The sequence below is a fragment of the Hylobates moloch genome, unplaced genomic scaffold (genome assembly GCF_009828535.3).
Source record: "Hylobates moloch isolate HMO894 unplaced genomic scaffold, HMol_V3 SCAFFOLD_6, whole genome shotgun sequence".
NCBI classification, from domain to species: Eukaryota; Metazoa; Chordata; class Mammalia; order Primates; family Hylobatidae; genus Hylobates; species Hylobates moloch.
Window position 1 is genome coordinate 5,654,832 of NW_026652281.1, and position 25,120 is coordinate 5,679,951.

The 25,120-nt window shown below is 47.6% G+C and overlaps 1 protein-coding gene across 4 annotated transcripts in view; it reads left to right on the top strand.

Annotated features, from left to right (window-relative positions):
- The first annotated feature begins 4,125 nt into the window (after positions 1 to 4,125).
- The window catches only part of MEAK7 (MTOR associated protein, eak-7 homolog), a 33,889-nt gene continuing 12,894 nt past the window's right edge, over positions 4,126 to 25,120 (top strand). Inside the window, exons 1-4 of one of the 4 annotated variants that reach the window (XM_032156302.2) lie at positions 5,124 to 5,161; positions 6,912 to 7,033; positions 12,216 to 12,393; positions 15,339 to 15,569. In XM_032156302.2, the coding sequence (XP_032012193.1) occupies positions 12,241 to 12,393; positions 15,339 to 15,569 (384 nt within the window). In that variant the 5' untranslated portion in view covers positions 5,124 to 5,161; positions 6,912 to 7,033; positions 12,216 to 12,240. Of the gene's footprint in view, positions 4,232 to 5,119; positions 5,162 to 6,911; positions 7,034 to 9,924; positions 10,067 to 12,215; positions 12,394 to 15,338; positions 15,570 to 25,120 lie in introns of those variants that run through there. The other 3 variants (XM_058440430.1, XM_032156299.2, XM_032156303.2) reach the window with 3 other exon arrangements.

A 25,120-nucleotide genomic window follows, 5' to 3' on the forward strand; every position in this document is an offset into this window, starting at 1 on the left:
GGCTGGAAACAGGGTCCAGTCCTTCATGTCTAAAGGCCCGTGCGTCTTGGGCATCAGGAGCCTTGGCTGCAGGTGACAGGCACCTACTCTGAGAAGCCGAGGTGAAGAGCTGGGGCTACTCACTTGTGTCATTGGCAGGCAGGGCTGGGGGTACCCTGGCTGTAGATGAGTTAGTCTGTGCAGCTGCGTCTCCTGGGACAGTGGCCTCGGATCTCAGAGCAATTTGTTGGTGAGGGGCCCTACCTTGTGCACTGTCACCAGCCAGGGCTGCTGCCCTCAGGCAGAAAGCCTTCTATTTTTGTTCCAGCTTAAAAAGTAAGAAGTGACCAGCCAGGTGCAGTGGCTAACCTTTATGATTCCAGCACTGTGGGAGGCCGAAGCAGGCAGATCACCTGAGGTCAGGAGTTCGAGACCAGCCTTGCCAATATGGTGAAACCCCTTCTCTACTAAAAATGTAACAGTTAGCTGGCTGTGGTGGCGGGTGCCTGTAATCCCAGCTAATTGGCAGGCTGAGGCAGAAGAATCACTTGAGCCCGGGAGGCAGAGGTTGCAGTGAGCCAAGATCGCGCCACTATACTCCAGCCTGGGCAACAGAGCGAGGCTGTCTCAAAAAAAAAAAAAAAAAAAAAGATGTCTGGTTGGCAGGAGATGAGGACACCTGGATGGGCAGCGTATCCAGCCCTGATCAGCTGATGTTGGAACCAGGGAGCTCCCCAAAGGCTGGCACAGCTGGGTGGGCACACAACAGCTGCTGTCATCCTGTGTCCCCGAATCGGGGTGGCAGGCTGAGATGCCAGCCTTCCCGTCATTGGCTGGAATTCACCGGTTGAGCATGGCCACGTACACTGCGGAGCTCTTTTTGGCAGGTGCTGGCGCTGCTGTTGCTTAATCAGGCTGGAGTCGAAATGACGTCATTGCAAGTGGGAACCCTATCCTTTCCTTCTTGGAACAGATATTTATTGGCACCCACCGGCTGCCAGGCACTTGGCTCTGTGTTAAGGCAAACCTGGTGGGTGTGTTCATTAGGAGGCTGTGTTCTGGGAGTGTGGTGGGGAGAGGAGGAAACAAACACAGCAAAATAAACCAATGGGGGAGAGCAGAGAGGGCCACGCTAGCTGATCAGGGAGACGCGAGCAGGAAGCAGAGGGGCAGGGCGGCCTGAGGTGGTGGAGGCAGACCTCCCGGAGAGAACGTGGTGAGCCCAAACCTGGAAGGTGACAAGGGTGGGTCCAGGCCACAACCTGGTGGTGCCCCGCCCAGGGAAGAGTGAGCAAGAAAAGGCTTCCCTTGCTCCGAGTGCCGGCAGAAAGGCAGGAGGAGAGCACATTCCGGTGAGATTAGAAATCGGGCGGCAGGTGAGATTAGAAATTAGGCAAGGCCTTGTGAACCATGGCAAGAAGGCTTTGAAGGGCTTTCAGAAGTGGGGTAATGTGATTTTCTCTTACTAGAGTGAGCGAGTTGGAGAGAAACAGGCAGCGAGTGAGGCAGCTGTGGAACTGGGAGGCCAGGGGTGGTCCAGGTGGGCCACCTGATGGCGGGAGAGGGAGGAGGCAGAGGGCAAAGCCTCTTCTCCACCACTTCCTCACACCAGCTATGAAGCTCTGTGCCACCATCACCTTACAGCCTGGTGGCTTGATGGAGTCCCTGTCAACTGGCACCTCTGGGCTGGAGGATAGCCCGTACGTACTCTGATCACCCGAGACTTGCTCTGAAATGAATTCTTCCCTGGGACCTCTTGGGTTCCCCCTCCAAGTACAATGCCCACTGTGGGCTGACCCCGTGGAGTCTTTGAAACCCAGAGGCTCCATCTTCCCAGTCCACAGAAATGGCTGCAGAATGATCAAACCAGGTTACTTCCACAGCAGCGAGTGTGCCATACCGGGAAGAGCCCCTGACTCAGACTTGGGGCCCAGAGTCCCCGCCCTCTAGCAGTGTGTTCCTGGATAAGTCACTTCTCTGAACCCCACTGTCTTCATGATGGGAGCAATGCCTCCCTTCCAGGGGTATTGGGAAGGTGGTGCTGGATTCTGATGATGAAAAGGCTTGGAAAGGCAGCAGACCCTTGACGCGAGAAAGGAAAATGTCCAGATGGCCCCTGAGTTATTTTCAAGCCTAGAGGTTCCTGTTTGTGTCTTTAAATCCCACCTCTCGCTTTGCTGGTAGCCTCACCCTCAACCTTTCCGTGTCCTTGTTTTGTTTCCTTATCTAATCGGCAGCCACCCCCTCCCTAACCATCCCTCTCCCCTCAGTGTACCCGTCATGCCCCACTTCTTCGGCAAGCAGGGACTGAGTGCTGGAGGTGGAGCATGAGGAAGTCAGAGGCACTTGCTCACTGCTGGGTCACCACTGCCTGGCATAGTGCCTGGCACGTAGTAGGTGTGCAGTAGGTATTTGCAAACCGTAGAGACAAATGCTGCCTGGTGGTCTTACGGTTGTGTCAACCCAACAAGCCTGACGCCACCAGGATGGAGCCTGTAGTCTGACAGTCAGGTCTGTTCATCTGTGGCCCCAGGGAACCCTGGGCAGCTCATGGGACACAGATAAAGAGAGTGTTCCTAGGATCTTGTGGAAGGGTGGAGCTCAGGTGAGGTTTAGATGAGGCAGCATTTTTTTTTTTTTTTTTTTTGAGACAGAGTCTTGTTCTGTTGCCCAGGCTGGAATGCAATGGCAATGGCGCAATCTCAGCTCATTGCAACCTCCACCTCCAGGTTGGAGTGATTCTCCTGCCTCAGCCTCCCGAGTAGCTGGGATTACAGGCACCCACCTCGACGCCCAGCTAATTTTGTATTTTAAGTAGAGACTGGGTTTCACCTGGTTTTACTAGGCTGGTCTGGAACTCCAGACCTCAGGTAATCCACTCGCCTCAGCCTCCCAAAGTGCTGGGATTACAGATGCCCGTTACCATGCCCGGCTGATTTTTGTATTTTTCGTAGAGACAGAGTTTCACCATGTTGGTCAGGCTGGTCTTGAACTCCTGACCTCAGGTAATCCACCTGCCTTCGCCTCCCAAAGTGCTGGGATTACAGGCGTAGATGAGGCAGGCTTCTGACGGGCTCAGAACAAGGCTAAGTGCGAGGCGGGCGACATCAGGCCTGGTCTGCAAAGAGGCTCTGGTTTTTTTGGGAGTCCCCAGGTCATGATAGTTACGGAATACTGTGCCCGAAAGTGGACCATGTGGGGCTCTTCCTCCAGGTTGGAAACCCAAGCTGCTTCGGTATCAAAGTGACTTACACCCTCCAGGGACGAGCAGGCTGTTTCTTTCTTACTGATTGTATTTCAGATAGCAAAGTTCTGGGAAATCAGTGATTTGAGGGAGCAAAGATCTCGGTGAGTAGGAAAGCTGTTTGTCCCTCAAAGACGGGGCCATTGTGACATGTGCTAACTGCTGCAGTGTGTCCTTGAAAAACGGGATTCCTTGTTAACTTTGCGGCTGGTTTTATCTGAGCCTGTTATTCCAGCTTGATGAGTGGTCAGGTGGATTTTCGTTGTTGTTTTGAGAAAGGGTCTCACTGTGTCACCCAGTCTGGAATGCAGTGGCACAGTCACTGCTCACTGCAGCCTCAATTTCCGAGGTCACGTGATCCTCCCTCCTCAGTCTCTTGAGTAGCTGGGAGTATAGATGTGCACCACCCTACCCAGCTATTTTTTTTTGTAGGGATGGGGTTTTGTCATGTTACCCAGGCTGGTCTCCAACCCGTGAGCTCAAGCAGTCCGCCTGCCTCACCAGGTGGGTTTTTATAGTCCCAGTGTGGCGGATGAGCTGCAGGAAGGAAGGAGGCCATTACTGCCATCCAGCGTGGACCATGGGCCCTGGGGACACGAAGGAGAGTGGGCAGACGGAGGGCACATCCTGGAGGTCAGATGTGAGCACTCAAACATGAGGAGAGAGTAGGGAGGCTGTGTCCACAGTGACTCCGGGTCTCTGACTCAGGCTGTGGAAGGGGAGATGATGCACCGAGGTAGGAGGTAAACTCAGTTCTGGAGGAAAGAGGCTGAGTTTGAGGCGCTGGTGAAACAGCCTCGTGGAGGTACCTGTTAAGTGAGCGGACGTTGGCGGGCGAAATCACGGTTTTCCACGCTGGAAAACCAGCAGGTCTTGCAGGGTAGGGAACCGGTACTGCGGACATGCGGGAGCTTAATCTGCAGGAAGGTGGACCCCAGGGAGGATGTGTGGGGTGGAGAGAGTAGGGAGAAGCCGAGAAACTCCAGGGCAGAAGCCAGCAGGGCCCAGGTAAGACCACTAGGGACAGTGAGCGATCCAAGGCTGGGAATGAGTGCCGGGGTGCCCAAGAAGAGAGGTCTGATGAGAGCACGATCACCAAGCGCCAAACCCTGCCTGCGAGGACCCAAGGCGCCCCTTGGATGTAGTGATCAGGCCCCCGGGACCAGGTTTTGGTGGGTTTGAGAAAGAACGAGGTAAAGAAGTGGGGTGACAGCTTCAGACGTCTTGGAGTGAAGGGGGACTGGCTGAAGAGGCGCATATGGGGTGGAGGGAGTCTGTTTAGCCAGGCTGTGGAGCTGGCGCCTGATGGCTGCTGGGAAGGACCTGGTGCCAGGGAAGAGCGAGGTAGGGGCAGCTGGCAGAGGGAGGCCCCAGGGGAGGCGGACCCGAGGCTCTAGGCCAGGACCAGCAGGCCAGGGAGTCAGAGGAGAGTTGCCTGGGGCCTAGGAGGCTGCACTGCGGAGGCCTCTGCAGGGGAGGGTCCCACCTCCTCTCGGCTGTCTCCACGTGGGCCGCTCTCCTCCCCCGGGTGTCTTCACCCCCAAGCTCAGCCTCTCCCCCAGATCTCCCACACCCTGGCTACTCCACTCCAGCGCCCAGCCCAGATACCCCTTCTCCCCAGGTACCACTGCTGGCCTTAGGCGCTGCCTGGCCTGAGTCTTTGGCCGTCCTCTTCAGGCGCCTCCTCGGTACGCACTTAGCCGGGCCGGAGACCGCGGCCCTGCCCCCAGCCGCACCCACCATGTTCAGCCCACTCCCTGTGAGGTGCGTTACCATTGGCTGACTCGTCTCTTGGGTTCCGCCCCACACCTCCGCTTCCACGATTGGGCCAAGTGACTGCCCCTCAGTAGTGTTGCCTGGCAACGGGGAAGGGGCGGCTCTCGAGAGGATCCCGTGGGCTGCTGGTCCTGACTGGAGAGTACCAGGAAGCCCGGCAGGGTAGGTACGTGGGCTGAGGGCCGCAGTGAGCTGAGCCGGAGGCGCAGGTCCAGCTGAGGTGGGGACTGGAGCAGATGGGTCCAGAGTAGGCCTGAGCCCGGCCCCTCCCTGGCCTCCCACGCGTCTCCAGGCCCTCGGGTCGAGGGAGGGAGAGGTGAAGGCTGTGGGGAGGTGAGGGGGTGGGGACAGCTGGGAGGGATGGAGGGAGGGTCTCCTCGGGGGATCAGACTCATCCTGCACCTCCTGCTATTCCTGTGGTCAAGGTAAGAGGGTGGGGAGGTGCCTTCCCCAAGGCCAAGGCCAGCCGTGTTGAAGGGGGATTCGGAGCCTGTAGAGATGCGGAAAGGGAGCGATGCCTCTGCGGAGGAGGCGAGTCTGGGGTAGACACTGAAGTGTGTGTGGAGGGGGTCTTCATTCTTGTATTCTGACCACACCCATCTGGGCTTTTCCAGGACAGTGAGCTGATAACTGTTCCCAGGCCATATAGGTGGCCAGCGCAGGACAGGTCACCTTCTGGCCCGTAGGAACTCCTTGCCCAGGTTCAAGCTGCCCATTCGCACAAGGGCCTCTGGGCTCTGAGACACAGACAGGACTTTGAAGCCTGTCCAGATGAGGCAGTTGGACTCTCCCCAGCTTGTGGGGGTACAGAGGGCCCCTTGTGTGGCTCTAGGGATGCGCGGCCCTTAGAGTAGAGAGTTGGGGCTTGGCAGGCAGGGTGGGAAGCAGCCATGTAACAGCCTGTTGGAGGAGCTCTGAGCAGGAGATGACTGAGCCATTCCTAGGATACTAGTGGGAACCATGGGGCCCATCCTGCACACAATCGGCCCCTGTCCATCCCTCCATCACGGAGGCAGAGCAACCTTCCGTTTCTTCCAAGCAGGGCAGTTTCTCTTGTTCCAAGACAAGAACTCAAGGAGCCATTCTCTGTTGTCTTGGGCCCATTATTCTGTCTCTGACCTCCAGTAAGCAGATGAAATGCCCTGGGTTACCTTATTTAATCTTCTCAACCTTATGTTAAAGAAATTACTTAATGATGCTTATTAAAAGCACATTAATTATTGAAGACCATTGCAATGGGTATAGGGACCACAGCCATGGGATTTTGTAGTAAAGGAGAAAGATTGGGCTCAACTGTGATTATAGCATGGGCAGGTGGGAAGCCAGGAAGCAGGGTGGGGATCAGTGGAGGGAAAATGACTGAGGAAAGATCAGGGTGCTAAGGTGGATTCTGGGCAAGCTGACCTAGCAGATTCTCACTGAAGGCAGGCCAGGGTGATCAGACATCAGCTAGGGCAAGTTTGTCCAACCCGTGGGCCGTATGTGGCCCAAGACGTCTTTGAATGACATCCAACACAAATTGATAAGCTTTCTTAAAACATGAGATTTTTTTTTTGCCATATATGTAGATATATGCGCTTATCAGTTATTGTTAGTGGGTTTTATGTGTGGCCCAAGACAGTTCTTCCAGTGTGGTCCAGGGAAGCCAAAAGATTGGATATCCCTAACCTAAGCGTTAAACCTGATTAGACAGCGAGTAAACAGATAATGGTGATCAAATAACAAGGATGGGTGGTTTGGTGGTTTTTGTTTTGTTTTGTTTTTGCTAAAACCAGATTTTACAGAGAAGTACACAGATGGGCCCAGGAGCGTGACTAAAGTCTGGTCAAACAAAAAATCTTGGTCACTTATTATGGGCTGCTGGGACTTCTGTTTTTGTTTTTATGAGACAGGGTGTTGCTCTGTTACCCAGGCTGGAGTGCAGTGTTGTGATCTTGGCTCATTGCGACCTCTGCCTCCGGGTTCAAGCGATCTTCCCACCTCAGGGCCCTGAATAGCTGGGACTGTAGACACGCACCACCACACCCAGCTAAGGTTTGTATTTTTGACAGAGACGAAGTCTCAGTATGTTGTCCAGGCTGGTATCAAACTCCTGGTCTCAAATTATCCTCCCAAAGTTCTGGGATTATAGGCTTGATGATGGAAAGCTTTCAGTCCCTGGCAAGTTTTCTCAGTGTCATGGGACTTTCAGAGTACACCCTTGGTACATGGGGTGGCCTCTTCCCTGCAGAGGTGTGCATAGCACAACCCTACATTGGCCTCGAGACTTCTGTGGGTTCCCTTGTATCAAGTTCCGCTTCCATTTTGTTCCACTGCCCCACATCCTCAGAAGCTAGGTTTTCTCACCTTCAGCCCTACCAGTGTCTGGGATGGACACTTGCTTGTCGTGAGGCCATCCTGTGCACTGTAGGATTTTTAGCAGCATCCCTGGCCTCTGCCTGCTAGATGCCAGCGGCACTCCTCTCCCCCAGTTGTGACAACTGCATACTTTTCCAGTCATTGCCAAATGCCCCCTGGGGGATGAAACTGCTCCATTCGAGCTCCACTGGTACAAGCAACCTTGATGTGCGCTCTCAGCACTAGCATCAGTGTGCTTTGTCTTTTTTTTTTTTTATTTTTTTTGAGATGGAGTTTCACTCTTGTTGCCCAGGCTGGAGTGCAATGGCGCGATCTCGGCTCATCGCAACCTCCGCCACCTGGGTTCAAGCTATTCTCATGCCTCAGCCTCTCAAGTAGCTGGGATCACAGGCGTCCACCACCATGCCCGGTTAATTTTGTATTTTTAGTAGAAACGGGGTTTCTCCATGTTGGTCCGGCTAGTCTCGAACTCCCGACCTCAGGTTATGGACCTGCCTCGGCCTCCCAAAGTGCTGGGATTACAGGCGTGAGCCACCACACCTGGCATGCATTGTCCTTTAGGAGAACTTGATAGAAGGGAACCTACAGAAGTCTCGAGGCCAATGTAGGGTTGTGTTATGCACAACTTTGCAGGGAAGAGGCCACCCCATGTACCCAGGTGTAGTCTGAAAGTCCCATGACACTGAGAAAACTTGCCAGGGACTGAAAGCTGAGGAACTTGGATTTAGAGAGAGATAAGAATGCATTAAACGCCTTCATGCCCTCCTACAAATTAATTAGATGTCTGGCCTGATCAAAGAGATTGAGGCGAGGATAGATGAACGGTGGAACACTTTGTATCATTGCCATTTCTTTTTTTCCTTTTTGTTTGAGATGCAGTTGCTCAGGCTGGAGTGCAATGGTGCTCTCGGCTCACTGCAACCTCTGCCTCCCAGGTTCAAGCAATTCTCCTGCCTCAGCCTCCCGAGTAGCTGGGACTACAGGCATGCGCCACCAAGCCCAGCTAATTTTGTATTTTTAGTAGAGATGGGGTTTCTCCATGTTGGTCAGGCTGGTCTCAAATTCCCGACCTCAGGTGACCGGCCCGCCTCGGCCTCCCAAAGTGCTGGGATTACAGGCATGAGCCACCATACCATTGCCATTTTTTTATCTTGCCTGGCATGGGGCTCTCAAAGCAGACGGGCTGTCCTTGAGCCATTCGGAGACACGTCCCTTCAGCAGCACTCTGCAGGCACTAAGAATGGCAGTACCGGGGACAGCGCTGTGTTCTTAGGGGCTGCCCACCTTCCCACCTCACTGGCACCAGCCTTGGGGTTCCTACTGGGGGCTCCCATGCACCCTCCTCTCTCCTGCTTGAAAAAGTGGCGTTGCCAGCCTGGCTCTGTGTCCAAGCCTTTCCTGTCATCTCCTGGGCCTGCCCTGGTCTGCGCTGCTTCTGTGCATTTCTGGGCTCCTGTCCTGCCTGTTGGCACTTGCCCAGCCCTGCGTGCTTCTCCCGGCTGTCTGGGGATGGTGAGGGCTGGCCAGGCTGCACTCTGCTGCTGTTCTCCGACCACAGTAGGGGAGCCTATTTCTGGCAGAAAGCGGGAGTTGGGGTGGGATGGAAGTGAGGGGCTGGGTGGAGTCAGGCCTGGGCCCCCTTCTGCTGCAGCCCTCTGCTGCCTTCCCATGTGCCCCGAGTTCCACCCTTGCCTTGCTGATCCCAACGCTCTTGCCTGTGCCCCGTGCGTGCTGTTCCCACTTCCTGGTGAATGACCTGTGAGTCTGAATACTCAGCTGGAATGTGACCTTTGGGAGCTTTTCCACTCTTGACTCTTCTTGTTAAACCCCCAGGCCACACCCGTCCTCATGCCCTTGTCTCTGTTTCCCCTCTTTTTTTTTTTTTTTTTTTTTTTTTTTTGAGACGGGTCTCACTCTCATCCAGGTTGGAGTGCAGTGGTGTGGTCTCGGCTCACTGCAACTTCTGCCACCCGGGTTCAACCAATTCTCCTGCCTCAGCCTCCCAAGTAGCTGGGACTACAGGTGCACAGCACCATGCCTGGCTAATTTTTTTTTGTATTTTTAATAGAGATGGAGTTTCACGTCATTGGCCAACCTAGTTTTGAACTCCTGACCTCAGGAGATGGTGTGGCCCACCTTTCAGTTTCTTCGAGTTGATGCAGAGGGTGGGTCTGCTTTGTTTTGGCTGCCTGGGCTGTGTCCGTGCAATGCCCAGACTCAGCCGGCACAGCCCCTCTGTTTCAGAGCTGGGAACAGCCCCCTGCTGCTGGACATTGAGTCCGGGCTGGAGGTTTTCCTCCTGGGCTCTCCTGCTCCTGCGAAACTTGAGTGGAAGTGGTGAGATCAGATGGGGCATGGGGGAGAGCCCAAACGGGGTCGGGTAAGCCCTTGTTTCCAGTCTGTCTCTGCAAAGTGCACTCCCATCCCTTTCCAAGGAGCTCCCCACTGGAGACTTCCTGTGCAGAGGGCACGTTAGCAGTGAGGCCTGTCAAAGGCCCATCTGCTGCGAGGATGGCTGTCATATAAAAGGTGGAGAAATAACTCGCTTTAGTGGGGGTGTGGAGAGATGGAAGCTCATGCTTTACTGATGGGAATATAAAGTGGAGAGCACTCTGACGGCCCCTCGGAATGTTAAACATGGAATTACCATGTGACCCAGCAAGTCCACTCCTTGGTGTCGACGTTGGAAATTGGAACAGGGGGACCCAGGTACTCAGTTGTTCATTGCAGCACTATTCATGATAGCTGGAAGGTGGAAACAGCCCAAGTGTCCGTCAGCTAATGATGGATAAGCAAAATGTGGTCCATCCATACAACAAAATACTAACCAGCCGTAAAAAGGAGTGGAATGCTGACCCACGCTACAACATAGGTGGGCTTCAAAAACAAGATGCTAAATGAAAAGAGACAATCACAAAAGGCCACACATCATATAATTCCATTTATTGTTTTTTTAGAGACGAGGTCTTGCCCTTTTACCCAGGCTGGAGTGCAGTGTCACGACCATAGCTCACTGCAACCTTGACCTCCTGTGCTCCCGCGATCCTCCCACCTCAGCCTTTGGAGCAGCTAGGACTGTAAGCTCGTGCCACTGTGCCTGGCTAATTTTTATGTTTTTAGTAGAGATGAGGTCTTGCTGTGTTGCTCAGGCTGTTCTCAAACTTCTGGGCTCGAGTGATTCTCCTGCCTTGGCATCCCAAAGTGCTGGGATTACAGGTGTGAGCCACTGTGCCTGGCCATATAATTCCATTTATATGAAACATCCAGAATACGGAAATGCATCGGGACAGAAAGTAGACAGGTGATGGCCAGGGCATGTGGGAGGGAGGAATAGAGGAGTTTGCTCATGTGCAGGGTTTTCTCTGAGGGGGATGAAAATGTTTTGAAACTGTGAGGGTTGCACCATATTGTGAATGTACTAAATGCCGCTGTACACTTTAAAATGGTTAATTTTATGTGAATCTCATCTCAGTGAAAAGAAAGGTCCTGACTACCCTGTTATCCCTTGAGGGTTTGAATTGTCAGGGCTTGGTGCAGACCATGACTTATGCCCCACCCTAGTAGCGTGGCCTTTCCCCCTTGGCTAAATACCGTGGGGGATAATTTACTGTTGCAGTGACTTTGTTTATCAAGGTGCCTGTGCGGGAGAAGGTCATTGTCTCTCCAGCAGTCTCACTGACACTGGGTTTCTGGAAAAAGTCCAGGGCCAGGAATTAACAGTCACAGCAGCTTACCTCTTGAGAGATTTTGTTTGTTTGTTTTCATTTCCAACCATGCTTTTTTGTTTGAATCCCCTGATTTCTTGGCGTTTGCCTTTTCCTATAATGAGGTTTGTGACAGTGAACAAGGCCCCAGGTCACCTGCTGTTGGTGCCAGTCTCTGTTAATGCTCCTCCAGCGCCTCAAACAGATGAGGCTCGCGGGCCAGGATCATACAGGCACGGTCAGTGCCAGCCAGGTCTCGGCCGTTTGCTTTGGTTGACTTGGTTGATAATCACGGCAGTCTTCTGAGGCTGGGCTGTGACTCCTCCTGCTTTACAAATGGGGAAATTGAGGCAGAGAGAGTTTTATTAGCTTGCACAAGACTATACAGCTAGGAGGAGGCAGAGCCAGGATCACAAAGGAAAAACTTCCTAACTAGTGTGTAGCAGTATTCTCAAGGTGAGTTTATTCAAATACATGTGATTGTTCAGCCTTTGATATATATTTTCTAACTCTAGTTTTAAAGAATGAATATTTAGATTGATTAAAATACAGATTTTTTGTCCTGCCTTTGGTTATATTAGCTTGGGCACTGTGTTCTCATACCCAGACTTTGTGACAATTTTGGGTGTGTTTCAGTATGCCATGGGCGTCAGGATGGGCTTTTCCAGCTTTACTTGTATCAGCTATTAATTTCTGTCACATCAAAACAATATTAGCTAGTCACGGTGGTTCACAACTCTAATCCCAAGACTTTGGGAGGCTGAGGCAGGAGAATCACTTAAGGCCAGAAGCTGGAGACCAGCCTGGGCAAGATAGCAAGACCCCATCTCTACAGAAGACAAAAAAAAAAATTAGCCAGGCATCCTGGTGTGGTCCTGTAGTCCCAGCTACTCAGGAGGCTGAGTGGGGAGGATCGTTCGAGCCCAGGAGGTTGAGGTTGCAGGGAGCTGTGATGGCGCCACTGCACTCCAGCCTGGTCAGCAGCAACACAAAACAAAAACAAAACCCAAAACCCAGTATTATGTAGCTCTGATGTGTTTTAGCTACCTTTTGTGGCTAAATCAATGTATATTAACTTGACCATATAATTATCATTTATTTTCTGTGATTATTAAATTTTGATTTCTCTAACGTTGTATTTTTTCCTTCTGCAGAGAATTCTGCCAGATATCAGGACAAATGGGGAACAGCAGAAGCCGTGTGGGGCAGAGCTTTTGTTCACAGTTTCTTCCTGAGGAACAGGCAGAGATTGATCGACTGTTTGATGCTCTGTCATCGGATAAAAACAGCCCGAATGTCTCATCCAAATCCTTCTCTCTGAAGGCCCTGCAGGCAAGAGTAACAATCAGTGGTTCATGTTTAGTTGGGTGCAGGGGTATGCAAACTGTGGCCCTCGGGCCAGAATCTGCTTTCGTGTTTTTGTAATGCAATGGATGACAACACTAAAAAGTTCGTTTTCTGTAAAGGGCCAGATATGACCTAGTTTTGGCTTTGTGAGCTATGTGGTCTCTGTTGTAGCTCCTCTGCTCTGCCTTTACTATGTGAAAATAGACATAGACAGTGTCTAAACGCATCCCTCCCCCTTTTTGAAATCAATAGTCTCTTATCTGTACTAAAGAAAGGAACCTGGAGTAGATAATGAATGATTCACACGACATTTGGGGACATTTCTAACTTGAGATGAACATCAGAGGAGATAGCCTGCCTCCTGTGTCTCTTGAACCACGTCCTTCCTGACTGCCCTCCCAGAGATGGGGAGACAGACTGGGTGACGGGTCTGCCCTCCTGGACTCGTTGGTCCAGGAACTATGACGTCTGAGGTGCACCTTTGCCTCTAGAATGTGTATGTGTTCGATGGCTAGGAATTTCACGATATTCCTAACAAAATAATGACATTTTAGATTCAAGGCTCATCTTGCAGGGAGTTAAAGCTGCCCATTTGCCCATGTTTTTCCCCGTTCCATGGGGCTCTCAGCTGCAGATTTGAGTGCTCAGACTGAGGCAAGACGCTGACAAGGAGATGCGGTCAGCTCATCTTCCTGGGAGTCCAGGCAGCCATCCGAGCAGCCTCCTTCCTCTTCTAGAATGTGCAGCGTGGGAGCAGATGAGGAAACTGGCCAGGGAGTTATATCCAGTGAGCTGTGATTGAGCCACCACACTCCATCTTGGGTGACAGAGGGAGACCCTGTCTCAAACAAACAAAAAAACAAAAAAAACCTAAATTTAAAATTTAAATAAAAATGAATGAAAAATGCATATTGAGCCCAAGGAACATGGACAGGAAGTAAAAGCTGGTATATTTGGAAACCACTAATATAGAGATACACAGCCGTGTGGTTGTGTATGCATGTGTTATATCCACGTGTGCATGCGTGTGTGCAGCGCCACTAGATGAGAAGCACCCCGGGAGGCCTGCGGGAACAAGCAGAATCAGTCAGGCCCGTTTCAGACTTGACTGTAGAGTGGGTGGTAATGTTCAGATAAATAGAGTTAAGAGTTGACCAGAAGACCTTGGTGATGGAATGAAGTTTCCTTGCGGAGAGGATGAAAGGTTGCTTTTCCAGTAGAACTTTGCAGACACTGACCGAAATAGGAGCGCTCTTTTTGAGTGGCGAGGGCAGAGGCCTGCCTTCGAAGAGCTGCAGAATATTGATCCTGGAACAAGCAGTGTCCGCCCAGCTGCTTGTTACAGGAGAGCCCAGCTCGCAGACCCTGCTGTGCAGGATGTGATTGGCTTGTGATTTGCTCGCTCTCTCCATTTAGTTGTGCATACAGGACCAAAGCAGGTTTGATGCTGGAACCAAAAAGGAAAACAATATTTCATTAGAATGTTATCGTCCAGGCATTAAGAATTACATTTGCTGGGTACGGTGGCTCACGTCTGAAATCCCAGCACTTTGGGAGGCCAAGGCAGGAGTATCACTTGAGCCCAGGAGTTTGGGACCAGCCTGGGCAACACAGCAAGACCCCATTTCTGCAACAAATACAAACATTAGCGTGGTGGCATGTGCCTGTAGTCTCGGCCACTCAGGAGGCTGAGGTAGGCAGATCAATTGAGCCTCGGAGGTAGAGGCTCCAGTGAGCTGTGATTGAGCCACCACACTGCATCCTGGGTGACAGAGGGAGACCCTGTCTCAAAAACAAAACAAAAACAAACCCCTAAATTTAAAATAAAAAATGAAGGAAAAATGCATATTGAGCCCAAGGAACATGGACGGGAAGTAAAAGCTGGTCTATTTGGAAACCCGTAATATAGAGAGCACATTAGCTGTACATAGACATATGTGACATGTGTTAATAAATTCCGACATGCAAATGGCAGCTGCTAGAATCTAGAATAAAGGTGATGTTCAAAGTAGAGTGAAGCTCAGATGGTGGCCAGAGGCAGGAATGACGAGACAGGAGAGTTTGGGGGCAGGATGGGAGTAGATTGTGGGAGAGTCTGATGGCCAAAGTGAGCTACAGCCAGGACGCTTAGGTGGTGTGAGGCCCTTAGGTGAGAGAACATCCTGCATCCTGTGACGCAGGAGCATTTGGGAGCTGACAGCAGCATTGTGAAGTGGCCGAGGTTGGTCTGGGCCCCCTATTTATTTTCCTGTGATACTACCGATATGGCTCACCATGAGTGGAAGAACACCAGCGTTCTTGATCCTCATGCCAGTTTAGATAAAATGACATGGACACACGTGGAGTGGCTTTAAGGAGCGGAGAATTTAATAGGCAAGAAGGAAGGAGAAGGCAGAAGGAAGAGGCTCCCCTGTACGGAGACAGAGGGAGGGGCAGCTCCAAAGCCAAAAGAAGAGGTCCTCAAGTGTGGTGGACACCAGCCAGGTATATATGCAGAGGCTGGAGGAGGCGATATCTGATTTGCACAGGGCTCGGGATTGGTTTGACCAGGTATGTCATTCATGTAGCCCGTGAAAAAGCTGGCCCTCCTACCCTAGCCTTTTAATATGTAAATACAGGGCACCATGGGTGTTCTACACACATGGGGATATGTGGAGGCGGCCATGTTGCCAGGAACATGTAGGGAAAGGGCAAAAAGGCCGTGGGAATCACCGTGTTGGGTGGACCCAGTTTCTAATGGCCCGCATTTGCATATCAAAGGTTGCCGGCCTGGCTCTAAGAGACGGGGCTTTACAAGAAACTTTTTCAGAGATGCTTTAAAAAATGAAAACTTCCCAAAGGCCCCTTTTCCTCTGTATCTGCCTAAAATAATTTAACCAAGTTCAACTCGTGCCCTTGTCTAACCATTTTTTTCTGCTTGTCCCCGGCAGAACCACGTCGGGGAAGCTCTTCCCCCAGAGATGGTCACCAGGCTGTACGGTGGCATGCGGAGGGTCGACCTGACAGGGAAGGCGAAGGGACCCAGTGAGAACGTGTCCCAGGAGCAGTTCACAGCATCCATGTCCCACCTGTTGAAAGGAAACTCCGAGGAGAAGAGTGTCATGATTATGAAAATGATTTCTGCCACAGAAGGTCCCGTGAAGGCCAGAGAAGTCCAAAAGGTAGTGAGGCCACGAGGCCCTTTGCAGCCTCCTCAGCAGTCTTGGTGACCATCGGTGGGGGATGGAGGCCAGTTACATGGCGGACGGAGGAGTAAACCAAAAAGTATTTGAGATGGGTTTCAATTAATTGAAGTTTATTTTGCCAAGGTTAAGGGCATGTCTGGGAGAGAGGCCTGTGCCTTTCTCCAAAGATGATTTTGAGGGCTTCAGGACTTAAAGGGGAAAAGCAGACTGCAGGGGAAAGAGGGAGGGTCTGGTCCTATTACTGAATCCACATTTTGTAAGAGGAAGGGAGCAGGCAGGGAAATAGTCAATGTGTGTTTGTCTTGCACTCAGTAAATCAGCACTTTACATATGATCAGGTGAGCATAGTCACTACCTGTGGAGATTTTATTTATTTTTTGAAACGGAGTCTTGATCTGTCACCCAGGCCGGAGTTGAGTGGTGCGATCTTGGCTCACTGCAACCTCTGCCTCTCAGGTTCAAGTGATTCTCCTGCCTCAGCCTCCTGAGTAGCTGGGACTACAGGCACACACCACCATGCCCGGCTTTTTTTGGTATTTTTAGTAGAAATGGGGTTTCACCATGTTGGCCAGGCTGCTCTCAAACTCCTGAGCTTAGGTGATCCGCCTGCCTCTTCCTCCCAAAGTGGTGGGATTACAGGTGTGAGCCACCATGCTGGCCACCTGTGGAGATTTTAAACCTTTTATCTGTAGCTCTCAGCTTAGGAACGAAAGGAAAGGCAGTTTCTTGCAAGACTCAGCTTTTAGCTTAATTTTTCCTTTTGGCAGAGTGAATTGGAGTCCTGAGTTTTTATTTTTTCCTCCTTTGTCTTTCAAAAATCTTTTGGAGAAGGGATTTTAGAGGAAAATTAGTCTTAGGGCTTGGGTTTTGTCTGATCTGTCATGTCCAGAATGGTTTATTCCTAGTCGGATAGTCCCACTTTTTTAGGGAAGCTCATTTTTAGCAGGTTGTGAAGTCTCATGTCCCATGAAGAAAAAATAGTGGGGGAGGAAGAGAGAAAAACAACAAACAAAAAAGGGAATACAACACTGGAAAACTGACACAGGCCGTATTACTCTGAAGTCCATATATCGGCAGGCAGATATGAAAATGGTTCTGTATACAAATAGGTTGCTGTTACTCCGGAGTTTAAGTTGTCCAACTTTAGTTCTCAGAGCCTTAAGAAGAGCACAGCTTATTTTTTAATGATTTCAAATCAGAAAAATGGGGGGAAAAAAGGAATAGAAAGAAGGAAAAAAATTGAAACGTTATTTTAGAGACTTGTAGCCAGGAAAAAATTTTAGGATTCAGTCCAAATTGTAGAAAATAATAAAAATGGAAAAACTCTGGTCAAGGCTAGACTCTAATAACAGGTGTACTATGGTTTATTTTGAGACATTTTTCTCTCTTCAATTCCCCACTTTTATTAAAAACAAAATCATAGTAGGTCCAACTTATTTGTAAAATTAGTTGTAGTCTAATTATACTTAGCTTGATTATTTGCATAAAGTGCAGCAACAGTAATAATTTGCCATATAGACACTAGCTGTCTTTGTTTAAATTGTCTTCGCTAGAACTTTTCCTTAAGGAGTCTGAGATTAGACTTTTTTTTAAATTTTACTTCTTTTTTTTTAGATTAGACCTTTCTAAAAGCCCCAAGCCCAGCCAAGAATTTATCTGTGCCTGTAGATACCCATGTGACTTGGGTGAATTCTTCTCTTTTTGAAGTCTCAAAAAAACTTGGAGTATTTGGGCCTGTCAGAAAGTGACATCCTTTACTTACCACAGGTCAGAACCCTGTAAAAGACAGTGTGAGGACAGTTTGTCCAGTGGCTTTTATCAGCTCTCTTACTGGTCAGCTTTATTTTCTCAAGGTAATCTGAAAATGCTGTTCCAGTCAAAGCCTTCATGAAATAACCAGTGTTTCCAATTATGTCCTGTTATAAAAGAAAATAGGTTCTTAGTGAATGTATGCAAATAATTATATTGCCATAAATTAAGAATACTCATAAATAGTTTCCAAATTTTGGAGAAATTAGAGAGAAAGGGATTATGTTTTAAATTTTGCTCACTAGAGTATATTTTAATTGTTAAAAGCTGTAAATAGCTTAAAAGAGAACGTTTTCTTGACTCTGGGAAAAAAACAGCTAATGTTGTAAACAAAATGTCATAAAATATTATTTTGTTCGTCTATTAGTTCGGTCCACACAATTAACTTCTTGTTTGCTTGATATTGGATCAGTAGTCCTCATGAATACATCAGCCCCCTATGAGTCCTGCAAGTTTTCCTTTCTATTCCAACAGCACAATCTCTAAAGTTATCAGAACCGATATTTAAGAGTACTCCTCAGAGTTCTATAGCTGATGATAAACTGCCCTATAAAAGGATCAAAGTAAAACAATTGTGGATGTCAAAACTCTTAGAACAGCCATGGTTAAAGACACAATTGACAAGGAATTTTGGGTACTTCTCTGGCGTACAACAACTTTACATAATAGTAATTACTACTGATAACATATACTAAGACACATCAGAATCACAGGAATCTCATACAGTTTTGGAACACATACTAATAACGCACTTACATAAATGTGGTCCAAAGATGGTTAAACACCATTTCATATTTGACAGTGCTTCTTGTATGATTGTATTATACCAGGTAAGCCCAATGTGTCTCCCTTGGAGCTTAAGGGACCTAATATCAAAACAGTAATTGAGGTCAAAAGGACTGAATTTTGAATTTGATTCCGGAAAGTTTGTCAAATATCAGAAATTTAAAACACGTGATACAGGCCGGGCGCAGTGGCTCACGCCTGTAATCCCAGCACTTTGGGAGCCTGAGGCAGGTGGATTATCTGAGGTCAAGAGTTCAAGACCAGCTAGGCTAACATGGTGAAACCCTGTCTCTACCAAAAATAGAAAAATTAGCCAGGCATGGTGGCACGCACCTGTAGTCCCAGGTATTCGGGAGGCCAAGGCAGGAGAATCGCTTGAACTCGAGAGGTGGAGGTTGCAGTGAGCCAAGATTGTGCCACTGCACTCTAGCCTGGGTGACAGAGTGAGACTCCATCTCCAAAAATAAATAAATAAATAAATAAAATAAAGCACTTGATATCACAAAGTAAGATCACAGGGCATTATAAAATAAGCCATTTAGCCAAAGTGCTAACTCAAAGGTTTTGAAAAAATGGCTAAAAACCTTTATTTTTTCTTGAAAGAGGAGACTTAATTTCCCAAACAATAAGCCCTAATAAAGATAGTATGAGGCCACTTAAATCTCTGTCAAGTCTTATAAACCTATTAAATTTTAATCATCTTGACCGTAAGATATAATTTGTATAAACCTTTTTATAACCTTTTATAATTCTTTAAATTAAAAAAAGTGGGTTATGCTCCAAGAAAACCTTGTTAATCTGACACGAGGACCCAGATGCTGGTGTTGATCAGTGTATGTTTCATAGTAATATTTAATTTACAAAGAACCTGTGAACTAATTTTCTCTCTCAAAATTGGCCCTTACAATCTCATACATCCACCTCTTCCGTAATAGTCCCTGGGCCTAGAGGGGTTAAATATTTTAAATTTCAGGCCCTGTGTCTCATGAACACAGTTTGATTGTCATCTTTTCCTAGGTCTCAGGATGAGGCTTTAATTGTTTTCAGTGTTGAAGATTTAGCAGGATTCAAGTCTCTTTTAGCCCTAGGAATCACAGCCCTGTAACTTAACAGCAGAAGGACTTTAACAGCCATACAAAATGTTACATGGATATGATAACCTTAATTAAAAAAAATTTAAATCTGTTTTCTTTTTTTTTGTTTGTTTTTTGAGATGGAGTCTTGTGCCTTTGCCCAGGCTGGAGTGCAGTGGTGCGATCTCAGCTCCCTACAAGCTCCGCCTCCCGGGTTCACGCCATTTTCCTGCTTCAGCCTCCCAAGTGGCTGGGACTACAGGCACCCACCACCATGCCGGGCTAATTTTTTGTACTTTTAGTAAAGATGGGGTTTCACCATGTTAGCCAGGATGGCCTTGATGTCCTGACCTCGTGATCCACCCACCTCGGCCTCCCAAAGTGCTGAGATTACAGGCATGAGCCACCACACCCGGCCATTTAAATCTGTTTTCTAAGCAAATAATAATGGCATGCATGGGAAGTATTTCAGTAAAAGATAAAATCTGGTTAGCGGTGGTGGTTCACGCCTATAATGCCAGCACTTTGGGAGGCCAAGGCGGGCGGATCCCAAGGTCAGGAATTCAAGACCAGCCTGGCCAATATGGTGAAACCCTGTCTCTACTAAAAATTACAAAAATTAGTTGGGCATGATGGCACACGTCTGTAGTCCCAGCTACTCAGGCGGCTGAGGTAGGAGAATCGTTTGAACCTGGGAGGTGGAGGTTGCAGTGAGCCGAGATTGTACTACTGTGCTCCAGCCTGGGTGACAGAGTGAGACTCCTTCTGAAAACAAAACCAAAAACAAACAAAACCAAAATCTGTTTGTTAGGCGAGTTACCTAAAGGCACAAAACAAAAACAAAAACAAAAACCTTCCGTGCTGTGATTGCTTTGCCTTATGGGGAGGGAGTCTATTTAGGTAACCTGCAAAACTAATGAAAATGGTACTTGAATTAATCAGACATAGGAAGAGTGTGTCCTGGGTCATAAATAAAGGTTTGCAGTTTCATAGAACAATTTAGACATATTTAAAAAAGGCAAGAGCACAAAATGTTACATTAGAAGAAAACATTTCTTTTGGATTTTTAAAAGGAAAACGTTTTTGGCATCAGGCCACAACAGCAGTTAGAACTTGAGGGGAAAAAAGTTCAGGAGCTGACGGAAAAAGTTGGAAGGAGGGAGTTATTATCTCAGGTCTTCTCAAAGAGAAAACAGCGAGATGCAGTAAAAATTGAACTTTTGGGTTAAAAAAATTAAAATCTCTTGTGATTTTGTTAATCAGCATCTTAAAAGAATCTTGTTTTAATGAATTCTTTAGTGTGTTAGTGTATTTTTAATATCTTAGCGTAATTTCTAGAAAGACTTATGAATAATTTCTTTTTAATTACAGCCAACTTAATCACAAAAATTTTTTTTCCATAAGTCATCTTTTTTTGTTGTTGTTTGGGTGATGGAGTCTTGCTCTGTTGCCCAGGCTGGAGTGCAGTGGTGTGATCTGAACTCACTGCAAACTGCCACCTACCGGGTTCAAGAGATTCTCCTGCCTCAGCCTCCCAAGTAACTGGGACCACAAGCGTGTGCCACCATGCCCAGCTTATTTTTGTATTTGTAGTAGGGACAGGGTTTCACTATGTTGGCCAGGCTGGTCTTGGACTCCTGGCCTCACGTGATCCTCCCGCCTCAGCCTCCCAAAGTGCTGGGATTACAGGTGTGAGCCACTGTGCCCGGCCATAAATTATCTTTATACAAACCTTGTGACTTATGCAAACCATTGATGACTTGATTGAACTTCCTATTTTATCCTTCACTTTCTTAAAAAACCAGTCATGTTATTTGAGCACAAAAAATTTACCATACAGGATTCTTTCTCATATAAAATTATTTGCCTTTTAACCTTTCTTACAAGAATACCTCTTTACAGAACTATAAGAACTATAACTTTAACTTTATATCTGTTAGTTACTGATTCTGTTCACCTTGTTTCATAAATAACCTTTGAATTAGATAAAAATTATTGTTCTTTAAGAACACTTTTTTTTTTGAGACGGAGTTTCACTCCTATTGCCCAGGCTGGAGTGCAGTGGTGCAATCTAGGCTCACTGCAACCTCCGCCTCCCAGGTTCAAGTGATTCTTCTGCCTCAGCCTTCTGAGCAGCTGGGACTACAGGCATGGGCCATCATACCAGGCCAATTTTTGTATTTTTAGTAGAGACGGGGTTTTGCCATGTTGGCCAGGCTGGTCTTGAACTCCTGACCTCAGATGATCCACCTGCTTTGGCCTCCCAAAGTGCTGGGATTGCAGGCATCAGCCACCACACCCAGCCAAGAATACATTTTTTAGAAAAAATTTTTTGAATAATTTCTTTAAAAAATTTAGAAATGATCAACATTAATACTCTTTAATTTGCTATACGTTCAGATTCTAAATTATATGACAAGCTTGTTTACAAGCATTCATTCCATTCCATTTACCTAACTAATTTTAAAAATAGTTTATACCTAAAGTGCTTATGAAAATTATGAGAGTCATCATTTACAGTTATTTCCCTGTTAACCATTCTGTTTTATTTCACTGCCCAAGGAGATGACCTGTTAAGCATTTTTATAGCCTGTGAATTTCAGATGTTTGTGTAAGTAAGAACCTTAAGGTTAAATAAATGTACGTGCTTTATTTTGCCAGTAAGTTAGGATTTAGTTGTTTTTGTTAAACCAACAATATTAAATGCTTTATTTACTAAAAAAAAAATTATACAAAGATAATTCTCTTTTGGGCTGCATTTATAGCTTTATAACCTTCATGTGAAATTTTGACATGCTATAGTGTCTAGCAGAGATAAGTATAAAACTGCTTGACCAATAAATGTAAACAATAATGTATGCTGACAATTCTAAAGACATTTCTAATTTTATTTTACAAATAATTTTAAAACCATTTTATTTATTAAGATGCACTGAAATCATGGCCGGGCATGGTGGCTCACCCCTGTAATCCCAATGCTTTGGGAGGCCGAGGCGGGCGGATCACCTGAGGTCAGGAGTTCGAGGCTAGCCTGGCCAACATGGTAAAACCCCATCTCTACTAAAAATACAAAAATTGCCTGGATATGGTGGCATGTGTTTTTAATTCTAGTTACTCAGGAGCCTGAGGCAGGAGAATTGCTTGAACCTGCGAGGCAGAGGTTGCAGTGAGCTGAGATGGCACCATTGCACTCGACTCCAGCCTGGGCAACAAGAGTGAGGCTTGGTATCAAAAAAAAAAAAAAAAAGAAAAATCCGCTAAAGTCATGAACTTGAAAAGGCATTTGGGCTTAAAGTTTCTATTTTTCTGATAAAGTATTTGATTTAAGAACTTTTCCTTTTTTCTTTAAGTCAATTAATTAGAGCTCATATTTTTGGTAGTGGAACATTGTATACACAACACATAATTGATTAGATACACAGATAGACATAGATCTTATAGATTCATAAGAACCCCTTTATTTGAGACTTCCAATGTGTTGATTACCTGTTTCATGACTCCAGGCAATTGTCAGCTAGATAGCCCTAAATTTGCACATTAAAGGAACAACTCAGGTGAAAGATAGTGAAATTTATATCTCAAAGTAGAGAGAGAGAGAGAGAGAGATAGCATTTGTGGCTGTGTTAGAAGGAGATTTAAAATGGATGCCGAGCCAAACTTCAAATTATAGAAATCTACCATAGGATTTTATAAGAAGACCAATTTTATTTAGTTAGGTAGTTTTCAATTTAGTCTCTTTCTTTTTCTTTCTTTTTTTTTTTTTTGAGATAGAGTTTTGCTCGTCACCCAGGCTGGAGTACAGTGGCGTGACCTTGGCTCACTGCAGCCTCCGCCTCTGGGTTCAAGTGATTCTCCTGCCTCAGCCTCCTGAGTAGCTGGGATTACAGGCACCCACCACCACGCCCAGCCAATTTTTTTTGTATTTTTAGTGGAGACAGGGTTTCATCATGTTGGACAGGCTGGTCTCGAACTCATGACCTCAGGTCATCCACCCTCCTTGGCCTCCCAAAGTGCTAGGATTACAGGCGTGAGCCTCCATGCCCGGCCTAGTCTTTCTCTTTTAACTGGACCTTGGAACTCTGGGAGGAGCCCACATTGAAATCTGGGTCTCCAGAAAAAGACAGATCATGGGACTAGGCCACGTAATGCATTTATAGTGCATTTTGTAATGAAGACGTTTCTCTAAGTGTTTAAGCTGCACCCTTATCTTAAACATGCAAGGTGCCGGCTGCCCAGCTGCTCTCTGAGATGAAGCTGCAAGGCAAGTGTGCATATACTCGGTGATTTAGACTTTGTGCCGTAGAGTGGTACCTGCTGTCTCCATTACCGTAGCTGTATAGTTAAGCTTTGACACCAGAAAGTGTGAGCCCATGAACCTTCTATTATGTAGTCTGTTGGTTTATTTAAAAATAATCCTTATTTTCCCAAAAGCAGTAATGATGCCCCCACTTCATTTTCTTTTCTTTTCTGTTTGTTTTTTTTTGGAGACAGAGCTTTGCTCTGTCGCCCAGGGTGGAGTGTAGTGGCGTGATCTATAACCTCCACCTCCTTGGTTCAAGCAATTCTCCTGCCTCAGTCTCCTGAGTAGCTGGGACTGGAGGCGTGTGCCTCCACACCTAGCTAATTTTTTGTATCTTTAGTAGAGACGGGGTTTTACCATGTTGGCCAGGCTGGTGTCAATCTCCTGAGCTCAGGCAGTTCACCTACCTTGATCTCCCAAAGTGCTAGGATTACTGGTGTGAGCCGCTGCGCCTGGCCCCCACTTTCATTTCTTTTCTTTTTCTTTTTTTCTTTATGTGTGTGTGTGTTTTGTTTTTTGTTGTTTTGTTTTGTTTTTTTGAGGCACAGTTTCGCTCTGTCACCCAGGCTGGAGTGCAGTGGCACAGTCTTGGCTTACTGCAACCTCTGCCTCTTGGGTTCAAGTGATCCTCTTGCCTCAGCCTCCTGAGTAGCTGGGATTACAGGCTCCTACCACCACACCTGGCTAATTTTTGTATATATTTTATTTAGTTATTTATTTTTACTTTATTTATTTCGAGATGGAGTTTCGCTCTTGTTGCCCAGGCTGGAGTGCAATGGCGCAATCTCGGCTCACTACAACCTCCGCCTTCTGGGTTCAAGTGATTCTCCTGCCTCAGTCACCCGAATAGCTGGGATCACAGGCATGTGCCACCACACCCAGCTAATTTTGTGTTTTTAGTAGAAACGGGGTTTCTGCATGTTGATCAGGCTGGTCTTGAACTCCCAACCTCAGGTGATCGGCCCGCCTCAGCCTCCCAAATTTGTGGGATTACAGGCATGAGCCACCCCGCCCGGCCCTGTTTTATTTTTTTTAAGACAGGGTCTCACTCTGTTGCCCAGGCTGGAGTGCAGTGGCACGATCTCACCTCACTGCAGCCTCTGCCTCCCAGGCTCAAGTGATTCTCCTGCCTCAGCATCCCAAGTAGGTGGGATTACAGGTGTGCGCCACCATGCCTGGCTAAGTTTTGCATTTTTATTAGAGACGGGGTCTCATTGTGTGGGCCAGGCTGGTCACGACCTCCTGACCTCAAGTGATCCGCCCGCCTTGGCGTCCCAAAGTTAATTTTTGTATTTTTTAGTAGAGATAGGTTTCCCCACGTTGGCCAGGCTGGTCTCGAACTCCTGACCTCAAGTGATCCGCCCGCCTTGGCCTCCCAAAGTGGAGGGATTACAGGCGTGAGCCACTGTGCCTGGCCCCCCGCTTCAATTTCTGATTTGAATAATTTGAGTTGTCACCCTTTTTTTCTGTTAGTCTAGCTAAAGTTTCTTCAAATTTTTGTTGTTTTCAGTGAGCCAACTTTTGGTTTCATTAAAGAGTAGCCATGGAGTAATAACTTT